This window comes from Petaurus breviceps, unplaced genomic scaffold (assembly GCF_028583685.1).
Source record: "Petaurus breviceps papuanus isolate PSGF00001 unplaced genomic scaffold, PetGlider_PUasm1.0 90784, whole genome shotgun sequence".
NCBI lineage: Eukaryota > Metazoa > Chordata > Mammalia > Diprotodontia > Petauridae > Petaurus > Petaurus breviceps.
The window spans coordinates 5,756,548-5,779,297 of NW_027187345.1; the positions used below are offsets into that span (position 1 = coordinate 5,756,548).

A 22,750-nucleotide genomic window follows, 5' to 3' on the forward strand; every position below is an offset into this window, starting at 1 on the left:
TTTCTTAATTTATTTTTCATTTCAATAACCCCGTTTCTTGCTCCCAATTCCCCCCACCCCATTGAAATAAAATAAAACATAGAAAATATGCGTACTTGAGCAAAATAAATACCTATGTTCCTCCCAAAAATTGATTGGGAAAAACATCTGTGATATTAGACCAGTAGGGGGCGAATGAACAGCAAACGTTTACTGCTCACTCCCCACCTTCTGCCAGTTGGTAAAATGTCTCAAAAAATTTTCATAGGAATTAGAATTGGAAGAAACTCCCCAAATCATCTAATGCCAGGGGTTCTTAATTTTTTTGTGTGTGTTATGGTTGTTCAGTGTTCTGTTGAAGCCTATGAATTGCTTCCCAGAATATTTTTAAAAGCATGAAATAAAATCCACAGAATTACAAATAAAACAAATTGTATTGAAATAGTTATCAAAATGTATTTTAAACCAGATTTCTAGACCCCAATTAAAAAAAAACTGATTCTAGTCCAAGTTCATAATTTGTTTCATTGATACACAGTTACAGAATATCCTATGACCTTAGGATTAAGCTCAGAATTGCCTCTTTACTTCTAAAACAGCTTATGATCTCAAGTATTTCATAGAAATTGCAGCTGCCCCTATTTTTTCTCCCTCTGTTCTTTTAGTATATCCTCCTTGCCACTACCCTGAATCTTTGGATGTAAGTGTACACCTTTCCTGTAATAATTGTCATCCTTGACAAACTTGCTTTCTGTCCCATACTCATCAATTTGCATCTTTTCAGATCTCTGCTGAAATCATTTTTCTCTTATTTTTCAAATTTCCTTTTTCCTTTGATATTATTTCTTTAATTTTAGCATATAGTGATATATCCTGACTTCTTGCATTGTTGAGCTACATTTTACATTTGACTTCATATCTCTGTAATACATATATTTCACCAATATCCACAGTTCATGCATACATATGCCATGTATAAAACAATTTACTAAAAATCAAATATTTGTTTTTTTTTCATGTTGAATGTGCAAGAAAATAGCAAGAACAAAGAAAACAAGAGAATCCTGCTGAAGAACTATTAATACTATGAAACAAAGACACACATTATAGTGTCCTACAGTGCCTAATAAATTTAATTTCCAAAAAATGATAATACTTTTCCATTCCCAAGTCATCATGATGACCAACCACTCCCTTTCTCTCTCATCCCAATATTATTTTCTTTTACTTCTTTCTTGAACTCTAATTCTATTTAAATCCCCAGAAAATCACTTTATTCGTGGGTCCTAGACTCTTTTCCAAATGGGCATTAAGAAATGAGATATTCTGTTATTTCTACATATCCAAACTATGCTAACTTCGCTCAGATTTCAGGAACTTAAACATTTGAGAGATCATGAATTATGTAACAAATTAGACAGAATCCTGTTTCTATACTAATTTAAATTAAAAACAAAGAAAAGATCTTACCCCAGAAATTTTCAGGCCAGGGGCTCCCTAAAATAGTTGTGTTATCAGCCATAATATCCATAAGAAACCAGAGAGGGAGGGGGAAAAGGAAAACCAAAAGATCCAAAAGGAGCCCGTGGATTCTATGCTTTGTGGTTCACTCCAGGAACAAATACCTTGCCACTGCCACTCAGATACTTTTGTTTGCATAAAAGGAAATAAGAGTATCATGTTTCCTGCTTTTATACTCAAATTAGCAACTGTTTGTCTTATCTTGGAATGCCACATGGTTCCTGAGACAAAAACAATTTCCTTCTCGTCATTTCCTCAACCCAGGAGTATTTGGACTGAGGGTTAAATTACTAAATACCCTCCTCTTGGATATTTTCAAACCTTGGGTTGAAGAAGGGAGTCATTTGTTTTCATTTCTTTCCCTCATTAATTCTGCATAGGAAGATTCTACACAGTCACTAAACTTCAAGTGAAATGTGTTTATGAAGAAAGCTCTTATGTTGTTATTGTTCAGTCATGTCTGATTCTTTGTGACCCCATTTGGGGTTTTCTTAGCAAAGATACTGGAGGGGTTTGTCATCATTTCCTTCTCCAGCTCATTTTACAGATGAGGAACAGAGGGAAACAGGGTTAACACAACTACTGTGCCCAGGGTCACACAACTACTGTCCAAGGCCACATTTGAACTCATGAAGATGAGTCTTCCTGATTCCAAACCCAGTGCTCAATCCACTTTGCCACCTATCATCATCATTATAAATGGATAGAACATATATAACTCTTAAAATTTTGCAAAGTACTTTACAAACATGATCTCATTTTTTCACAATAGCCCAGGGAGGTAGTTGCTATTATTATCCCTATTTTAATTCTGGGAGGCAGATGCTATTACGGGGACAACTAGATAGTACAGTGGATAGAATTAGAAAGACACAGCTTCCTGAGTTCAAATCTGACCTCAAACACTTGCTAGCTGTATGACTGTGGGCAAGTCACTTAACCCTGTTTGCCTCAGTTTCCTCATCTATAAAATGATCTGGAGAAGAAAATGACAAACCACTCCAGTATCTCTGCTAAGAAAATCCAAAAGCGGTCATAGAGAGACTGATATGACTGAAAAGATTAAACAAAGGGTCTATTATTATTTTAATTTCACAAATGAGGAGAAGGGGGTGGACAGAAGTTACTTAACTTCCTGCCCAGAGTAACACAGCTAGTAAGTATTTCAAGAAGAATTTGAACTCAGGTCTTCCTGGCTCCAAATTTATTGCTCTATCCCCTTCATCACCTAGCTGTCTCTTACAACACTAATGGATAATTTGACAAAAAAAGAGAAAGGGAAGACATGGATGTTATGATTGTTTTATACATATTTGTACATATGTGATAGACTTAAGTTCTATTTCAATGCTTATACATTATCTTCAGTCAATTGAAGAAGCAAAAATAAAAAGAGCTTAACCCTTGTGTATACTACTTTATTGAGGAGTAGAAGCAGAAGGAACAAGCATCTCGATTCCTGGTAAGAAATTCTCTGCACCCCTGCGGGTCACCACTTTCTCTGAAACTTACAGTTTTTGTGAGTTGCCTGGGGGCACTGAGAGGTTAGCCAACATACCCAGAGACACACAGACAATGTGTCAGAGGAAGAGCTGGAACCCAGATCTTCATTCTCAGGAAAGCTCATTACAAAGTATTATGCCATTCTGCCTTATCAAAATCCAAATAAGAATAACATATTACTTTACTTCAAAACTCTTATTCTCTAAAAAATCAGTCATATTTATTTCATCCTGCATGTCATTTCTTTCTCTTTTTCTGTAAACTATTCATTGTAATTTTTGATAAATTAAAGACAATTTTAAAAATATTTTCAGCATATTGTGTGGAATACCCTCTAGATGGTAATATTCACCATTTTTTCTTACTAAAATTGTTTCCTTGGTATGGTGTCAATGAGATAATAATAGGGGATATCAAAAGGGTTTGAATTTAGTGATTCAAGTTCTCTCTGTGAATAAGATAATCCAGGGTCAAGTGTTACTAAAAGCTACACTACTCGTTATAGTTGGTTACTGGAGTACATGGAGTGTACTAAAGGAGTAAGTATATTTTCAAAGTGTCTCATATAGTCCTGAGCAGTTTATGCACTGGAAGATGTAAAGTAAAACATGAAGTTCACCCTAAAATAATTCTTTGAAGCTCTATATCTCTGTGTTTGTCTATACAAACACATTGAATTTAGCATGGAAAATTAAATTAAATGGGTGTTTGGAGTGTTTCTTACCTGAAAACAACTATGTACAATTGATAGAGCATTGGATTTGGAATCAGGAAGACCTGAATTCAAATACTTAGTAGATATGTGACTCTGGGCAAGTCATTGTACATCTCTCAGCCTCTTTTTCAGGAAGCATAAAGACTTTTCATCATAAAGATAAATAATATCGTTTCTATTTATATGTAAACATACCTATATGTGTATATTTCTGATTGAAACAATCTTGAAAACCCTCCAATGTCTCCCAAATTAATTTTGGATATTTTTTTTTTCTTATCTTTTTTTTTTAAAGCAATCAGGGTTAAGTAACTTGCTCAAGGTTACATGGCCAGTTATTTCTGGGTGTGGTGCTAAGTATCTGAGCCCAGATTTGATCCCCAGATCATCCCGACACTGGAGCCGGTGCTCTTACTTGCTTTGCCACCTGGCCACCCCTAAGCAATTGGGGTTAAGTAACTTGCTCAAGGTTACACAGCCAGGTGTTTCTGGGTGGGTGCTAAGTATCTGAGCCCAGATTCGATCCCCAGGTCATCCCAACACTGGAGCTGGTGCTCTTACTCACTGTGCTACCTAGCTGCCCCAATTTTGGATATTTAAAAAAATTAAAAATATTGTCATTATAGGACCTTATCAAAACAAACAATGCAAGTGGGAAAAAGATTGAATCTGAACTCAGAACACCTGGGTTTGAATATTGTCCCTATCTCTTTCTTGCTGTGTGGCCTTGGGTAAGTCACTTTAGGTTTTAGCACCTGATTTCTTCATCTATGAAATGAAAGGGTTGAGCCCCACATGATCTCTAATTTTCCTCCTAGCTTTATGATTCTATAATTTCAACAAAATCTGCTTAATTAGTAATTATAATTCATTTATCACATTATATACACTAGTAATTAATGGTATAATTTCTGATGAACTCTGAGAAAAAATATGGCTATAGATGTTGCTATAAACACAGACAGGTATAGTTATCAATATTGACATCAATATATAGATTGCTTTTTACCTCAAACTCCCCAAAAGAGCAGTAAAATCAATTAGACTTTGGCTTTTAATAAATTATCTCTTGTACAAAATACCAATCTTTCCAGCTAAGGTTGTGTTTTAGGTTGGGATTTCCTTTCATTGTTTCAAGCTTTAGTCACTTCATATTTTTCCTGTTAGTTTATAATTTTACAGATGACCAAAGCCTAATCAAAATCCTGAAAAATCAAACTTCACAGCAGGATTGGGAGGTAGAATTTCTCTACCACTAAAGCCAAATTTCCAATGTCTTTGGGGGTCAGAGAATGGAGGACAAGGGGGTGTCCTATTTTTATAATGCAAACCTCCCAGATGTTAGTAATGAATAATTATTATTGGCAGAGATCCATCCTTGTGTCTGTGTGTATGTGCACTAAGGAAAGCATGTATTTATGGGAATCCTGTGACTTATAAACCTATACAGGAAGATAAGTATTAATATTGCCAAAATGTACAGTTGGCTTTTCCTCTATTTGTCACTCTGCAGTAGAACATTTAGGTCCAGCATTCCCTAGTGCTAGCAAAATAGATTGTTCCTTAAGTTTCCACACTCCCATGAAATGTTTCCAACACTTTGTAAAGGGAAACTCAGAGACTAGAGACTCAGAGTGTGAACCAAACAGAAAAGGCACAAAGAGTGGAACTCATAACAAGTCAGAGCTAGAAGGCATCTTAGAAAGCATTTTGTTCAATGTTCTCATTTTACAGATGAGGAAACTTAGACCTAGAAAAGTGAAAAACTGACCCAAGGGCAGATACTGGACTAGAATCCAGGCACACTGATTTATAGTTGGAAGGGAATTTAGAAGTCATCAAATTTTATAGAGAAAGAAACTTAGACCCAGGGAATTCAAATGACTTGTCTAGGTCTGCACAAGTAATAAATGTCCCAGGGAGAATTCGAACCCAAGTCTTCCTGGCTCCCAAACCTACAAATTGTCAACTACGCTTTTTTTTTTTAATACTATAGTATTAACCAGATTGAGACGTCAAGATTGTACTTTTTTCCCCTTTACATTTCAGGTCACACTAATAAAAAGCAAAACAAACTATGCACTATACATTTCACTAACAGTGCTTTTAGTATTGAAATATTGAAATTTCTTTCTTTTGTCATTATTCATTTTTTATTTAATTTTATTAATTTTTATTAATTTTATTTTTAATTTATGAAATAAAACAAGCATTTCCATAACAGCATAATTTTAAAAGGTGACCACATATGAAACCGCAAATCTACTGTGTACAATTTGCTATTCCTTTTAAATATATAATGAAATTATCATGTAAAGTTATTTTTTTCCTCCCTTTTCCGTCCACCCTAGAGACGGCTACCATTAGAAACAGTTTCTTAAATACATTTTAATGACATACAAAACATTTAGCAAAGGGGCAAGTTTGATCTATGCAATTTAACTGGTAGTACTAATGCTACCACTTTCAGAGAACTGACACTGCAATATATTATTTGGGCTACCTGTAGGGGCCCAAACAGAAAGGAAACTGACTCCCTCCAATAACAAGAGTTTAGGGAAAGAGGGAATAAAAGCAATAACTTATGTAGGACTGCTGGACAGATTAACTAGAAAAACTAGTATCTCCTTCTCAAAGGGAAGAAGTTAAGGAAATTAGGGGTTTTGGATTAGGGATTAAGAATTGGAAATGACTATAGATAATCTAGTCTAACCTCTTCATTTTACAAATGAGGAAAGTGAATTTAATTAATTAAAATTTTAATTGATTTAATTTAATTAATTAAAAGTTTAATTAACTTTCTCTTGGTGAAATATATAGTAAAGAGCAGTGCTATAATTTGAACAAGCATACTGTTCAGAATTAGGGAGGTGATGGACCCATTGTACTCTTATCTTAGTAAGACCATGTCTAGAAGACTGTCTTCCTTTTGGGTATCATATTTCAATAAGGAAATTGACAAAGATCAATAAGTATACAGATGAGGTTAACCAGGATGGGAAATGGCCTCATGTTCATGCTGCACGAGCATAAACTGAAGAGACAGGAGATGGTTAGCTTGTGGAGACAAGATAGCTGTCTTCAAGTATCTGAAGAAACTAAGAAAATAGTTTCTGTTTGGCTCCAGAAGTCAGAAAAAAGAACAATGGGTAGAAATTTCAAAGAAACAAACTAAGGTTGATGCTAAAAATAAAAAAAAATAAAAAAAACCAACAACAGTAACTTCCTATCTATCCAAAAGTGAAATAAGCTCCCTTAGGGGATAATGGGTTTCCCCTCAATGGGGTATCTTCAAGCAAGAGCTAAGTGACCACATATTGATTATCTTTTATCGGGGATTCTTTTCAAAATAGGACCTCTTTCAGTTCTAAGATTCCATGATTCCTTGAACCTAGGCCCCTTAACTCCAAACCTGCTCTCTTTCCACCATTTTGATTTATTGCTGCAAATCACAAGAGTGACAAAAGGAAGCACCTGAAAATGATTAGTACTTTACACCCCAAAACAAACTGTATGAATAACATTAGTCTGTGCTTGTACAAAATAACCTTAACTGTGTGTAGCTGGTAAAATGAAATCTCACTTTATTCTAGTAAGGTTCAAGTATGACCTTGATTCAATTACATAGATAGGAGCTTAGAGAACAGGTTACAAAATTAGGGAGAATAAAAGGAGTGAGAAAAAGCACAAAGAAGGTTGTGATCTTTAATGAATGAAATCTCTCTCTCCACTCTACTCTGGGTCACAGCAAGAGTTAGGAAATCTAAGAAATACCAATGGATGAGAAGGGATATAGTTCCATATTTTGCCAGAGTTTGTCCATTCTCAGAATTTCATCTTTTTTCTTGATAATGATTCCTATGTAATCAATCAGAATCACAGATCAAAAGGTTTTAAAGATGGAATGAATATTACTAGCCATATAGTCCAATCATTATTAAAACAAGTCCCCTCATTATAATAAATCTGACAAGTAAATAGTAATCCAGTCTCTACCTGAAGGTTTCTTTCTTTCTTTTTTTTTTTTTTTTTTTTTTTTGGAGGGCAGTTGGGGTTAAGTGACTTGCCCAAGGTCACATGGGCTATTTTTTTTTTAAATGTTTTGGGGCTGGACTTGAATTCAGGTCCTCCTGACCCCAGGGCCGGTGCTTTATTCACTATGCCACCTACCCCCCCCCCACACACACACACACAATTTGAAGGTTTCTGGCAAAAATAAATCCACTATCTTTGGAGGTAGCCTACTCCTTTCATAGACTGTATGAATTGTTAGGAAGTTTCTCCTTACATTGAGGATTTGCCTGTTGCAATCTGAAAATATTGTGCTTCTCTCTAGAAGCAAAATGAATAAGACTTAATCCCCTTCTAGAAAGGAGAAGAAAATGGCAAATCACTCCAGTATCTTTGCCCAGAAAACCCCAAAAGGGGTTGTGAAGAGTCAAACATGACTGAAAAATGACTAAACATCAAAAATCATGTCTCTCCCATATTTTATTTGCAGACCTGATTTTTTAACTCTTGAAAGACTTTACTTGCCTTTACCTGAATTTCATCTTAATAGATTTAATCCAATGCTCTAGCTTAGGGGTCCAAAACTTACAACTTGAGGAACTAGTTGGGCCACTAACAGTTTTTGTGTGGCTCCCAACAACTGGAACCTGAAGGATGGGGAATGTACAAACAGAGGTGGCAGGGCAGATTTGGCCATTCAGCCATAGTTTAACAACCCTGCTGTACTCTATCAAGATCTATTCAGATCCTGTCTCTGCCACTCCATCCCTTCCAAGTCTGTGTCATCTTCAAATTCGCAACATACTAGATACTGTCCCTTTAAAGCCCCTTTCATATAGAGCAACTTGGTACTGAAAAGGGAAAGAAAAAAAAAACACGTAAAGAAAAATAATCAATTAGTAAAGGGTATAAGATGTTGCAACTTTCATAGATGTGTATTTTGATGCCTAAAACAAGTAGGAAAAGAAGTTTGGTTTAATAAATATTATTCAAATGTATGTATAAAGAAACAGTTTTTCTAAAGAGATGTGAACAGGTTTTTGTTTGTTTTGGGGGGGAGAATGCTCTGTAAATATAAAGACATAAATCACCTGTGAAAGATAAAATGAGTTCTTGTTTTCATGTAAACAGTTTTATGTTTTAAGGTAGCAGATAAAGAACTTTCATTTGTAAAAGAAAATGGGAATCTGAATACAAAGAAAACATTTCAAGAACAAAAAATGAGATGAGGACTATGTATAAAATTTATCACTACAAGGAACGTGGTCTGCATTGGTTTATGACCAAGGAGGGTAAAACTAAAAAATGAATAATCATCTGAATATTTGGAGACTAAGGTACATCTTTTTTAAATTATTGATTTTTTTTTGGAGGGGGGGGCAAGGCAATCAGGGTTAAGTGATTTGCCCAGGGTCACCCCGCTGGTAAGTGTTAAGTGTCGGAGGTTGGGATTTGAGCTTATGTCCTCCTGACTCCAGGGCCAGTGCTCTATTCACTGTTCCACCTGGATGCCCCCCAAAACAATTAATTCCGTAGGAAAAAATTGTCAAGTGATTTTTAAGGGGAAGACTCATCACTGAGGGCCAGAATACTCTGTTTTAACACATTCACATATATTGGGAGAAGGAGATAGAAGCTGGTAGTGCGAAGAAATTTAAGAACCTGAAAAAAGAGAAAAAAGACCAGCACTAGAAGCAAGTAGCAGACAGAAGCTTCAACTATGTGATTCCTGATTGGATGGAGATAATCCGCGTTAGACAACAGCTTCAGTTCCAAATACTGTGCCTCAGCTCCCTAGAGCTTAAGAAAATAGAAATTTCTCAAAAATGGGTGTGTTCTTTGTTGCTCCCCTCTGTATTAAAAGGGAAAAAAAGAAAGGGAGAAGGCAGGTACTGCAGCAACTTTGCTATATAAACAAAGCTAGCTAGACTGATTTGCTTTGCCTAGAGAATCAACTCAGGCTTTTCACAGTGAGCTGTTTTTTATAGGACAACATGATCCTGGCTAGTGAAACATTGGTTGGGTTGATCTGTGCTACTGAGAGTCAGCTTGACAACTTTTTAGTTCTCTGATGTAATTAGAGATGCTGTCCAATATAAGTTACCATTTTCTAATCATTTGATGGGTGATTGCAAATTGAAAAAAAAAAGCTTATAAATGCTTCATTGGTTTGAGTATAGAAGGGAAGATTTGTTTAGCTGAAGAGCATTGAGAACCAGCTAACTAACAGCAGAAAAATGGTTTTGTGTGGCAAAGATGTTCCTAAATGGACCAGTGACAACAAAGCCTAGATTCCAGAGTTTAATGAAACCATGTATATGAGTTTCTCCTCCATTTTGTGCTTCTCTGCTAGATTTATGTAAGTGTGCCCACTTTCTCCAACAAATACAGAATGTATTGGTGGGAGGGGTCAGTTTGTGTAAATAGAGATGGGGGTTTGAGAGCTAAATTGATGAATAGGGGAGTATATTCTATTTATTAGGATTACCTCATAGATCCTGAAAGCATCTGGATGTTTCCCTCTGGTGGTAATCTGTCTCTGGGAAGCTTAACTTGTCAATATGAGAGCAGGTTGGAGTGAGATAGGCAGCTCAAAGAAAAAGTAAATGGTTGCATGTCCATTTGCACAGTGAGTATGTGATGATCCCATTTACTTTAACATGTATACCCCATGGAGGTGAATGGATGGCCACCCCATTCATCCACTACAGGAGTATGCCATCCCTTCCCATATCCAATTTACTGACAAAAAATTATAAAAGCAAAGTACAGTGAAAAGAACACTAAATTGGGAGTCAGATCTGAGTTTTATTCTTTCTGCCATTTATAGTACTTGTGACCTTGGGCAAGTCACTTAATTTCTCTGGACATCAATTTCCTCTTTTGAAAAATGAGGGAGTTGGATTAGATGAGAGAGCCATAGTATTACATCCTAGATATGTGCCATAGGAAGACAATATTTGGTTCTCACAAGAACCCTGTGAGGTAAGTGCTATTATTATTACCATTTAATAGATGAGAATACAAGCTGAGCAATTAAATTAATTCCCAAGATTACACAGCTAGTATATGTCTGAGGCAGAATTCAGACTCAGATTTTCCTGACTTCAAACCCAGCACTCAATCTTCCGTCCTAATATAACTGTAAAAACAGTTAATACATAATCATTCTCCCCCAAAGCCTGGAAATACTCTCAAATAAATCCAACACAATCCAAGCAAGAATAGACTCAATCTTAGCACATGTGACAAAAAAAAAAGGAATTCATTCGTTCCTAATTGGATGACTATCCATTTCTTCTTTTTGGAGTTTTCATGACATTCACCTGAGATATAGCTCTTCATTGTACTCCAAGGTTTGAAACCCTTGTAGAAGCTTGAAACTGCCCTTCTTCAATGTGTATAGTTTGTCTTTAGCTTTCTATACAGTGCTTGTCATTAGACACTGTTATTCCAGGGACATTCACATTGTCACAAATAAGATGTCCAAACAGTCTAACCTTTCAAACTTTACAAGGTCTTCTCCTGCCCTTAAGAGTCTCCCTCAAGGGCTTAGCTATAAATGCTCTACCCCTAGACTAGCCTGCTCTTAGAACCCTAGAATCTGAAATAGCTTCCTGTTTTATCCACAACCCACCAACTATGACTGATTCTCTTCAGTCAGTTCCAAACTATGTCCAGAATAGAGTCAACTCATTTAATTTGACTGGAGGTATTTCATCCCTTCCTAAAAATAATTAGTCTTTTCCTATAACTAGTTTATAGTTCTGACTGATCAATATATTTGATAGAGATTTATAGGAATTGATTATTTTCATTTCATACCTTTGATTGATTATATAAATCCATCAAAGAGATGTTACCACATTTTTAAAGTATAAGGACTATAGCATTTTGATGATTACTTTATATGAAGCTATGAGTAATAAACACACCTTTTAAAATTATCCTCTGTGTACCTTGTTCTCCAAGTAAGAAATTTGAACTACATGTTTTTCTCAGACATCTTCTAGCTCTAATATGCCATGCTTTTATAATGTGACTTAAAAAACAAACATTTCCTATCTCCAAGGCTTTCCTCTTTGTTATTTCCAACATGATAACTAGCTAATCTGTAGAATTAATTTTGTTAGTGTTAGCCACCCCCCTCCTCCCTTGTAACATATGCACTTTAACAGTGGCCTTCTAGAGGAAGTTTTGGAATCATTTGTGAAGACTTCCTAGAAGAAGCATGGAGAATGTAATTTATGAATATAGGCAAGTTTCTATGCCATGGAAATATTAATTTTTTTCCAAATCCCTTGCTGATATTTTTCATGTTCTTAGTTATTATAGATCTAATTCAGGAAAATAATTTTTAGCTTTCTGTCCTCCCAGAAGGTCAGTGATACTACATCCCATTTTTATAGGGTTTTGACATAACAATAATGAAAGAGATTGGGGCGGCCAGGTAGCACAGCGAGTAAGAGCAGTGGTCCCAGAGTCAAGATGACCTGGGATCGAATCCAGGTTCAGACACTTAGCACCCACCCAGAAACACCTGGCCATGTAACCTTGAGCAAGTTACTTAACCCCAATTGCTTAGGGGCAGCCAGGTGGCTCAGTGAGTAAGAGCACTGGCCCCAGAGTCTGGATGACCTGGGATCAAATCCGGGCTCTGATACTTAGCACCACACCCATGAATAACTGCTCGTATAACCTTGAGCAAGTTACTTAACCCCAATTGCTTTAAAAAAAAAAAAGAGAGATCTACATACAGATAGAAAATATTAAATGATTGTTCTGTAGTCATTAATGCCTGAAGGCCTACTGGATCAATGTTCCAAGTTGGAAAATAATGCTACATTCATCATTTCAAAACCCCTTCTTCCACTCTGTATAATACATGTTTGAAATGTATTCTTTCTCCTTGTTGGTGATGCTATTGATGAGGATGGTTTTAAACTCAAAATGATTTGAAAAATAAAAGAACACTTAAATGAATTGATTATTCATCTGAGTAAGTTGTCTAACTCTAAAATATCTTAATAATGCCCTTCTGTAAAAGACAAAGAACAAATGAATCATATATCTGAAGATATTATTTTCATACAAGCTTAATTTTATTTTATGTCTTAACTTAAAAGTACTTGATAGTGAAAGAGTAAGAACAGAGAAAAGGGAGTCAGAAACACAATTGTAGGAAATAGCTTTCAGCGAGCCTTAAGCAGAGCATTTTTATGATCAACACAATAGCACTGCATTTTGCACAATGGGCTATTTCTTAAGGATTGAAAATAATATATGTTTTTGTTGTACCTCAAAAGAATCTATATGAATCCTAACAAAAAAATCTGTATTTTCCATGAAAATTATTCTGCTTCATTACTGCCATTCATTGGAAGGAAATTCAAATAAGGGGAGGTAGCATCTTACAGAAAAGACGGACGTGAAGGCAGAGGGTTTGGCTTTGAATCCCCATCTCTAGCACTTTTTTTGCATATGTGACCATGGTCAAGTTACTTAACTTCTCTGAGCTTCTGTTTCCTTATTTGTCAAATAAGTGGACTGAATTAGATGACCTATTGCCTCTAAGACTAGAATCATAATTAATACTGAGACAAAATTACCCCCAAACTGTGAACTATTTCTTTGACTGGCAAAATGGGAAGAATGTTTCTACTACCTAACTCCCAGGGTAATAGTGAATAAAGTGCTACCCATTCACGGGTCATCTTGCCTTTTATTATCAATTTTAATTCTTTTCCTTTCCTGTAGCCAAATGAAACCTCTATTGAAGCTTTAGAATGAAATACTATCACATAATGAGAGTACATTTCTTTAAACAATGTAGTTTTCTTCTGAGTTTCTAATCACTCTTCTTTTCCCTATTTTCAGGGAATCTTTAAGATTTAAAGATGAAAAGCAATTTATTGCTTAAGCAGCTGTTTTTAAGATTAATTCATCCCCCCCCCCAACTCATTTCCTCCTTCTTGGTGTACACCCTAGGAGAAGAATTCCTGGGGAGGATACAGCAAAAAATAGGAATGTCCTTACAAGTGGATAATAAGCAGATCTATATTCATTGTATCTTTAGAAAAAGATTTTTAACACTAGAAGGACCAGATGAGTCAATTAATGCAAGATCTTTTTGTATTTTAAAAATAATTTTACTTTTCTAATTTTAATTTTAAACATTTATATTTAATATTTAAAATATTTTATGTAAACTTTATTTAAGTGCTAAATCATACTAAAATATTTATAAAATTATGGTTATAATTTAAGGTAACTTGACCATGGTTATATAGGAAAGCTAGTGGTAGAGATGGGGATTCAAAGTCAAATCCTCTGCCTTCATACCAGTCTTTTCTATTTTAAGATGCTACCTTCCCTTCATTGAGTTTCTTTCCAAAGAATGGCAGCTATGAAGCAGAAATTTTATATGGTTATAATTATACAGTTTATAATTTTATATAACTTTATATGGTTATAATTCTATCTGTAAGAAAAACTTTAAATATAAGTAAAAACAAGCAGACATTAAAATTATACTTAGAAATAATTATGTTCATCCCACTGTCTCTAGTACATACAAATGCACTTCATCAATTGACACAGATTGATCCATGGAGATATTCAGGGTCAGCTAGGTGGGGAAGTGAATAGAGCACTGGCCCTGGAGTCAGGAGGACCTGAGCTCAAATCTGGCCTCAGACAAAACAAAACTAGCCCTGTGACCTTGGGCAAGTCACTTAACCCCAACTGCCCTACCTTCCCCCCTCCAAACAGCAAGCAAAAAAGAAAAAAGGAGATATTTATAAACTCCCATCCTTCTCACCCATAGACAGTCACAGTGGACAATGGCTATCTATAAATCTAAAGTCCTCAGGGTCAAAAACTTTCTACTTTTCAGTTGAACTTCTTTTCATCCAAGTCTGTAAATATATTCTACCATCTGCTTCAATTTAATCTGAGGCAGCTCTTGCTAAAGTGATTGTCAATCAATAAACACATATTAAGCACTTACTATAGGTAATAGATATGTTCCAGAAAGCTATATGCATATCCAAGTTTGGTTAAATAGGAACTCATTTTCATTATCGAGGGGAAGGTCACTATTTCTTGATGACAAATCCTTTTGTAAAGTAAAGACACCTTTTGCAGTCTTTCCTCATTGAGTTTTTCTTTAATAAGTATGAAATTCATTATCTTGAAACAGAAATTCACAATTCTCTGAATATCTTTAGAGCAGACAAGTATGAAACAGACTTTTAACTTGGCATATTACTTTAATTTTTTTTTGGAATTTTGAAAAGATTTCTAGGAATAAAGAGGTCATTATTTGATTTTCAGAGTTTTACTTTTATTTCTTTGTTTCACTGAGAGTCAAGGGATGTTAATGTGGAGGTGATAACTGAAGGTGGGGAAAGAATAGCATCATGTTTATTACACTTTTAAGAATTAAGGATATAAATACAGGTGCATGCAAAGAGTAAGGACTGATGCAAGATAATAAATAAAATCAAGTGCTAATTAGAAGGTGGTGAAGGAAAACCCTATTTCACATTGAAGCTAATTAAGGCAACTGAAATAAAAAGTGGTAAAATTTTAGCATAAGAATTTTTTCAACAGCATTAAAAGTAAGCTAAAGTAGGAAAGATTTGCTATAATGGCATAATGTGATTACAAAACAAAATTTTAGGAAAATTGTTTTCCAACAATAATCATCATAATAGCTATCATATAGAATTCATGAAATTGCATCTCTTTTCCCTTGCCTCACTGATATAAATGTGAGGAAAAATCAGAAAGGATCAAATGTAGAGGGAGTAGTGCTCTACCAAGGGGAAAAAACAGAATAGAGAAATTCATTCCAACAGAGATAGAAAGATATATAATAATTGAATTTAGAAAAGCAACTATGAACTGCCCCCCCCAATCCACCATCATGGGCTAGCATAATCAAATAACACATATGACTTTGGAATGCCACGGGGGGGGGGGGGATGCCCATGTACTTTCTCCTCCTTCTCTCCTGTTTCAGTGGAAAAGACCGTCCTCCTTCTTGCCAAAGCACACTTTTTCAGACTATTTCCTCGTATCTTCCTTGGGACCTCAATCCTTAAGTCATTCCCTCTTTTCTCTTCTTCAAATGTTCTCTGCTGTAATGGCAAAGAGAACTATTAGTCATTTACTCTGCTCTATCTTTTTGTGATCTAGGTCAGTTCACCTTTGAAATAAGACTTTCTCTTCAATCACACCCTTGGCCCCTTCCTTCTGGAGACTGGTTTTCTTTCAAATTAGGTCAGGGGTAATGGAACATACCTGTTTCAATTCCAGCCAGTTCATTTTCTTCACTTTTTTTTAATGCCCAGAGAATCTCCAGCTAATGTATCTCTCTACACTGGAATATATATTTTTTAAATAATAACTCTCTCCTTTGACTCTGAGTGCTCAGTCAGAAATGTTCGGGTATTTACCAAAGTTTTAATTTTCTCCTTCCAACTGTATTGTTTTCAATCCTTCCCCTCCCCCACATGATCCATTCAAGAAATAGTTTATACAGTTTAGCCAATATTTCCAACTTAATAAAGAAAATAAACTTTTAAACACACTAGGATAAGCATCTCCATAGATCCAGGAAAGTACCTTAGGATACACAGAAAATAGAAAAGACTATCAAGATCAACAAACCAAAGTCATTCTAGCAGCAGGTAGGCCCTGTTTCTGGATGTAAAACTAAGGCCAAATTCATCCACATAATCCTGATATCAGTGAATCTCAGCTACTAGTAGCCTCTCATCCTTTCTTCATGGAGGTAACTCCTCTGCTTCCACCTCTATGGCCTTCTAGCTTCCCAAAATCCAAGAGGTAGGAGATGTAAGCTAAGTCAAGATCAATTACCTGCAACAGTGAAGGCAGTTGTCCCCTCCCTTATCTCTTGAATCACTGTCCCCTGGTGTGCCAAGAATAGTTTTCCCTGGGCTCAGAAATTTTTCAATGCCTTGAAAAATAATGGTAAGTCAATCAGTAGTCCTGGCTCTTACCCAAATCTCAGCAGTCATATTGTGACGTCTGTGGCATCATGCCTGGTGAAGTTTTTTCTTGTATAAGAAATGCCACAGATTGAATGAGACTTTTTGTCCTAGGCTTAGTATCCCTAATATATTTGGAAAGTGTGCAATTAAAATGCTTAGGTTGTGTGTTTCCTTGTGGTTAGTTCCACTTTCATTTTCTCTAAAAGTGAAGAGTTACCTTAGGTTATAGTAGATTGAGGTGGAGAGGAAGACTTTTAAGTCAGGCCCTGAATTAAGAATTGAGAGCGACTGTTTTGGGAGTCAGTAGATAATGGCTGCAAGAATTTGGACTGGACAATAAATTTGGATTGGGTAAACCTCAAAAAATGAAGGGCTGCTGAATGTTGATAGGATGGAGGGGGAAGGGAAATATAGTCTGACATTTAAAGTCTTTTTTCACCGTCTGCTTGGAACTCTTACTCTTTTCCAAATCTCATTCAATGTCCCCAACTGCCCAGTTATTTATTCCCATCCACCTAAATCCCCTATTTTCTAAGCCAGATCTGTTCTCACCCCTTTCTTTGCACCTTTTGGGATGGCTGCTCCATAATTAACAAATTCTTACCCTAAATCTTTTCTTTTCTTTTTCCTTGTATCTATTGGCGCTCATTGAAACCTGGCTTCATCCTGATGGTACCATATACCTGGAAATCCTTCCACATACCCATTTCCTCATACCTCTTCCGTAGTGCAGCAATAGGAATACTCTGATCCCCATTGTGAGTGAATCTGAGAGTTGTTGGGACCTCAGTAGCCAACAAAGACATGGAAGAAGTCTCCACTAAAACATATTCAAGTCTAGTAAACTCATTAGTTCCCATATGTATTCAATTGTTATTTCTAAGCTATGTTGATTCTTAGATCTACCTACACAGCTCTAACCTCTTTTCTAACTTCCAGTCTCTTATCTCCGCACTGCCTTTTAGACATCTTGAATTAGATGTCCATATCTTAAACTCAGCATGTCGAAAATTGACTTTATTATCTTTTCCCAAAGTCCTTCCCAACTCCAGACTTCCCTGTTATGCAAAAGACACCATCATCTTCCTAATAGCCCAGGCTCTTACCCTAAGAGCCATCCTTTGACTCCTCACTTTTTCTCAGTCCCCTACCCCATCACCAAATCTAATCTGTGGCTAAGACCTATTGATATTACCTTTGTAATATCTCTCATAGCTCCTCTCATCACCTCACTCCAAGATTTATTGCAATAGTTTGCTGGTTGGTCTCCCTGCCTCAAGTTTCTAGCTATTCCAGCCTGTCCTCGACTCAGTTATGAAATTAATCCCTCAAATTTGCAGATCTGTGTCAGTTTCCTCTTCAATAAACTCTTGCATTTCCCTAACATCTCTAAGATTATTTTTTTAATCTTTTATTTGGTGTTCAAATCCCTTTACAACCTGGCTTCTTCCTACCCTTCCATTATTTTTATACCTTATTCCCTCTCCCCCTGCCCATGTGTTTTGTGATACACCAACTGGCCTCCTTAATGTTCCTTGAACAAAACACTTTATCTTTCTACTCGACATTTTCACTGACTATCCCCCACGTTTGTAATAGTCTCCCTCATCTCTACCTCCTAGCTTCCCTGACATCTTTCAAGTTCCAACTAAAAATTCATTTTATACAAGAAGTTTTTCCCCAATCCCTCTTAATCCTAGTGCCTTCCCTTTATCAACTGTCTCTAATTTATCTTGTAAATATCTTATTTGACTATGGTTGTGGGGGGGTTATGTTGTCCCCCAAATTACATGGTGATCTCCTTCAGAACAGGGCTATCTTTTTTTCCTTTTCTGTGTATCCCCAGAGTTTAGCACAGTGCCTGGTACATAGGAAATGTTTAATTAAGTGCTTATTTACTAACTGAATTTCTTTGGAAGTATGATTCTGAAACCAATGAACCCCAATCCAGAATAGTGTTTTTGAGGGGGTAGCTAGGTGGGACAGTGAATAGAGCACTAGCCCTGGAGTTAGGAGGACCTGAGTTGAAATCTGGCCTCAGACATTTAACACTTACTAGCCATGTGACCTTGGGCAAATCACTTAACCCCAATTGCCCTGCCTTCCCCTTCCAAAAAGCAAAAAAAAAAAAAAATGTTTTTTTTTAATAATTGGAATAAATACTGAATTTCAATTAGAGGTAATGAAAATGAAGATATAGTTCTTTCCCATCTAAGTTCATAGAATCCCCTGGTATCTATCCATGTCTAATGACTACAGGTTCAAAACCCCTGTTTCATGTGTTGTTGTGTTTGTTTCTCATTTTCAAAGGGAACCATGACATCAGGTCAATGATGACATGACTTGCAGTTGACTTTGATTTGAGTGAGTAGAAAGTCAGTACCAGTCCCTTCTGATAATTGTCCCTTTGTAATACAATATGAGATCTGAAATGCTAAGTCACCTTCCTTCACATTTTTTTTTCATTGATTCCCTTGATATTCTTGACCATTTGTTCTTCCAGATGAATTTTATTTTTATTTTTTGAGCTCTATGAAATAACTTTTTTCTAGTTTAAGTGGTATGGCATTGAATAAGTAAATTAATTTAGGTAGCTTTGCTATTTTTGTTATATTAGCTTGACATACCCATAAGCAATTGAAGCTTTTCCATTTGTTTAGATTTGACTTTATTTGTGTGAAAAGTGCTTTGTAATTGTGTTTATATAGCTCCTGGGTTTGTCTTGGCTGGTAAACTCCAAGTATTCTATATTGTCTAGAGTTGCTTTAAATAGAATTTCTCTTTCTGTTTCTTGCTGTTGGATTTTTCTTGCAATATAAAGAAATACTGATGATCTACATCTGTTTATTTCCTATCCTGCAACTTTGTTAAAGTTTTTTCCATTATTTCAATTCATTTTTAAATCGATTCTCTAGGATTCTCCAAGCATAACATCATATCATCTGCAAAGACTGATAGTTTTGTTTCCTCAGGAGCCATTAAAATTCCTCCAATTTATTTTTCTTCTCTTATTGCCATAGTTAATATTTGTAGTACAATATTGAAAAATCATAATGATAATGGTCCTCTGTACTTCACCCCTAATATTACTGGGAAAATTTCTAGCCTATTCTCATTACAGATAATACTTGCTGATGGTTTTAGATAGATACTATTTATCATTTTTAGTAAAGATAGAATTATATCTATGCTTTTTAGAGGTTTTAATAGAAATGGGCATTATGTTTTATCAAAAACTTTTTCTGAATCCATTGAGATAAACATATATTTTCTGTTGATTTTGTTATTGAGATGGTCAATTATTTTCTAGTCTTCCTAATATTGAATTAGCCCTACAGTAAATCCCATCTTGTCATAGTGTATTGTCTTTATGATATATTGCTATAATTTCCTTGCTAGTATTTTATTCAGATTTTTTGAATTAATATTCATTAGGGAAGTTGGTCTATAGTTTTCATTCTCTGTTCAAACTCTTTTTGGTACAGGTACCAGCAAAATATTCATGTTGCAAAAGTAATTTGGTAGGACTCCTTCATCTATTTTTCCAAATAATTTATATAATATTGGAAATGATTCTTCTTTAAGTGTTTGGTAGGATTCATTTGTGAATCCATTTGACCCTAGGGGTTTTTTCTTAGGAAGTTCGGTGATGGTTTGTTCAATTTTCTTTTTCTAAGATGGATTAAGTATTCTATTTCCTCTTCTGTTAATCTGGGCAATTTGTATTTTTAGAAATATTCATCTATTTTGCTTAGATTGTTAGACTTACTAGCACATAATTGGGCAAAATAACTTCTAATAATTGCTTTGATTTCCTCTTCATTGAACTTGAATGCATCCTTCTCATTTTTGATACTGGTAATTTGGTTTTAACCTTTCTTTTTTAAATCAAATTAACTAATGCTTTATCTATTTTATTCTATTTTTTAAATAAAACCAGCTCCCAATTTTATCAATGGTTTTCTCACTTTCAGTTTTATTATTCTCTTCTTTGATGTTTGGGATCTGGTGTTTAATTGGGGATTTTTAATGTGTAGATTTTCTAGTGTGTTTTTTTTTCAGTTGCATGCCCAATCCATTGATTTTCATTTTCTCTATTTTATTGGCTTAAGCATTTAGAGATTTAAATTTTCTCCTACCTACTGCTTTACATCCTATAAATTTTGGTACATTGTCTCATTGTTGTCTTTTTCTTCAATTAAATTATTGATTGTTTCTATGTTTTTTTTTTAGACCCACTCATTCTTTAGGATTAGATTATTTAATTTCCGATTAATTTTAATCTGTCTTCCCACAGTACTTTATTGAATGTAATTTAATTTCATTATGATCTGAAAAGGATATCTTTAATATTTATACCTTTCTGCATTGGTCTGTGAGGTTTTTATGCCTTAATACATGGTCAGTTTTTAGGTAGGTATAATGTATAGCTGAGAAAAATATATACCTCTTTCTATGCCCATGCAATTTTCTCCAGAGGTTATCATATCTAAAATTTCTAAGATTCTATTTACTTCCTTAACTTCTTTCTTGTTTATTTTTTGGTTAGATATATCTTTTTCCTAGAGAGGAAATTTGAAGACACCTCTAGTATAGTTTTGGTATCTATCTTCTTCTATAATTCATTTTAATTTCTTTTAAAATTTACATGTTATAGCATTTGGTGCATATATGTTTAGCACTGATATTACTCCATTGTCTATGGTACATTTTAACAAGATATGGTTTCCTTTCTTATGTCTTTTAATTGGATTTAATTTTGTCTTTTTATTTACACTGAGATCATGATTGCTACACCTGCTTTTTTATTTCTTACTTCAATTGAAGCTTAAGGTATTTTTTCCCAGCCTTTTGCCTTTTCTCAGTGTAACTCTCTGCTTCAAATGTGTTTCTTGTAAATAGTATATTGTATGACTCTGGTTTTTAATCCACTCTGTTGTCCACTTCCATTTTATGGCTGAGTTCATCCCATTCACATGGATAATGATGATTATCAACTGTGTATTTTGCTCAATTCTCTTTTTCCCTATTTACTTTTCTCTATCTCCTCTCACCCTGTCCCTCCTCACCAGTGTTTTGCTTCTGACAACTGCCTCCCTCAATCTGCATTACCGTTTATCAGGCCCCTCCTTCTTTTGTCCACTTCCCCTCCTACTTCCCTATATGGTAAGGTAGATTTCTATACCTGAGTGTGTTTGTCATTATTCCCTCTTTGATCAATTCCAACAACAATAAAGTTAATGTGAAGCCACCCCCCGTTTTTTCCTCCACTTGTAATAGGTCTTTTGCACTTCTTCATGTGAGATCATTTATCCCCATTCAGCCTCTCCTTTCTTTCTTCTCCCAGTGCAATCCTCTCTCTTACTTCCTAATTTTTTTATATCATTCTATCAAAGTCAACTTACACACTTACCCTCTGTCTATGTATTCTGCTTCTAACTGCCCTAATAGTGATAAAGTGCTTAAGTTACAAGTATGGGGGCAGCTAGGTGGTGCAATGAATAGAGCACTGGTCCTGGGGTCAGGAGAACCTGAGTTCAAACCCAGCCCCAGACACTTAACACTTACTAGCCATGTGGCCTTGGGCAAGTCATGTAACTTCAATTGCCCTGCTTTGCCCCCTCCAGAAAGAAAAAAAAAAGTTACAAGTACAATCTTTCCATGTCAGAATGTTAACAGTATAACTTTACTGAATCCCTTATGTTTTTTTTTTCTTTCCTACTTGCCTTGTTATGCTTCTCTTTAGTCTTGTATTTGAAAATCACATTTCCTGTTCAGATCTGGTCTTTTCATAAGGAATACTTTTAAGTCCTTTATTACATTGAATATCCATTTTTCCCCTCAAAGAATTGTGCTCAGTTTTTCTGGGCAGGTGATTCTTGGTTGTAACCCTACCCTCGTTAGCCTTCCAGAATATCATATTCTAAGCCCTCCACTTCTTTAATATAGAAGCTGTTGAATTCTGTGTAATCCAGACTGTGTCCCCATGATATCAAAGTTA

At 35.3% G+C, this 22,750-nt stretch overlaps 1 protein-coding gene across 4 annotated transcripts in view; it reads right to left on the minus strand.

The window, feature by feature from the left end:
* The window catches only part of MYCT1 (MYC target 1), a 151,851-nt gene extending 150,211 nt beyond the window's left edge, over positions 1-1,640 (minus strand). For all 4 annotated transcript variants that reach the window (XM_069069643.1, XM_069069645.1, XM_069069642.1 and 1 more), the window contains exon 1: positions 1,450-1,640. Coding sequence is in view for 1 of the 4 variants with exons in the window: in XM_069069641.1 (XP_068925742.1) it covers positions 1,450-1,510 (61 nt within the window). In the remaining 3 variants the exon portion in view is untranslated. The remainder of the gene's footprint in view (positions 1-1,449) is intronic.
* Positions 1,641-22,750: the final 21,110 nt, after the last annotated feature.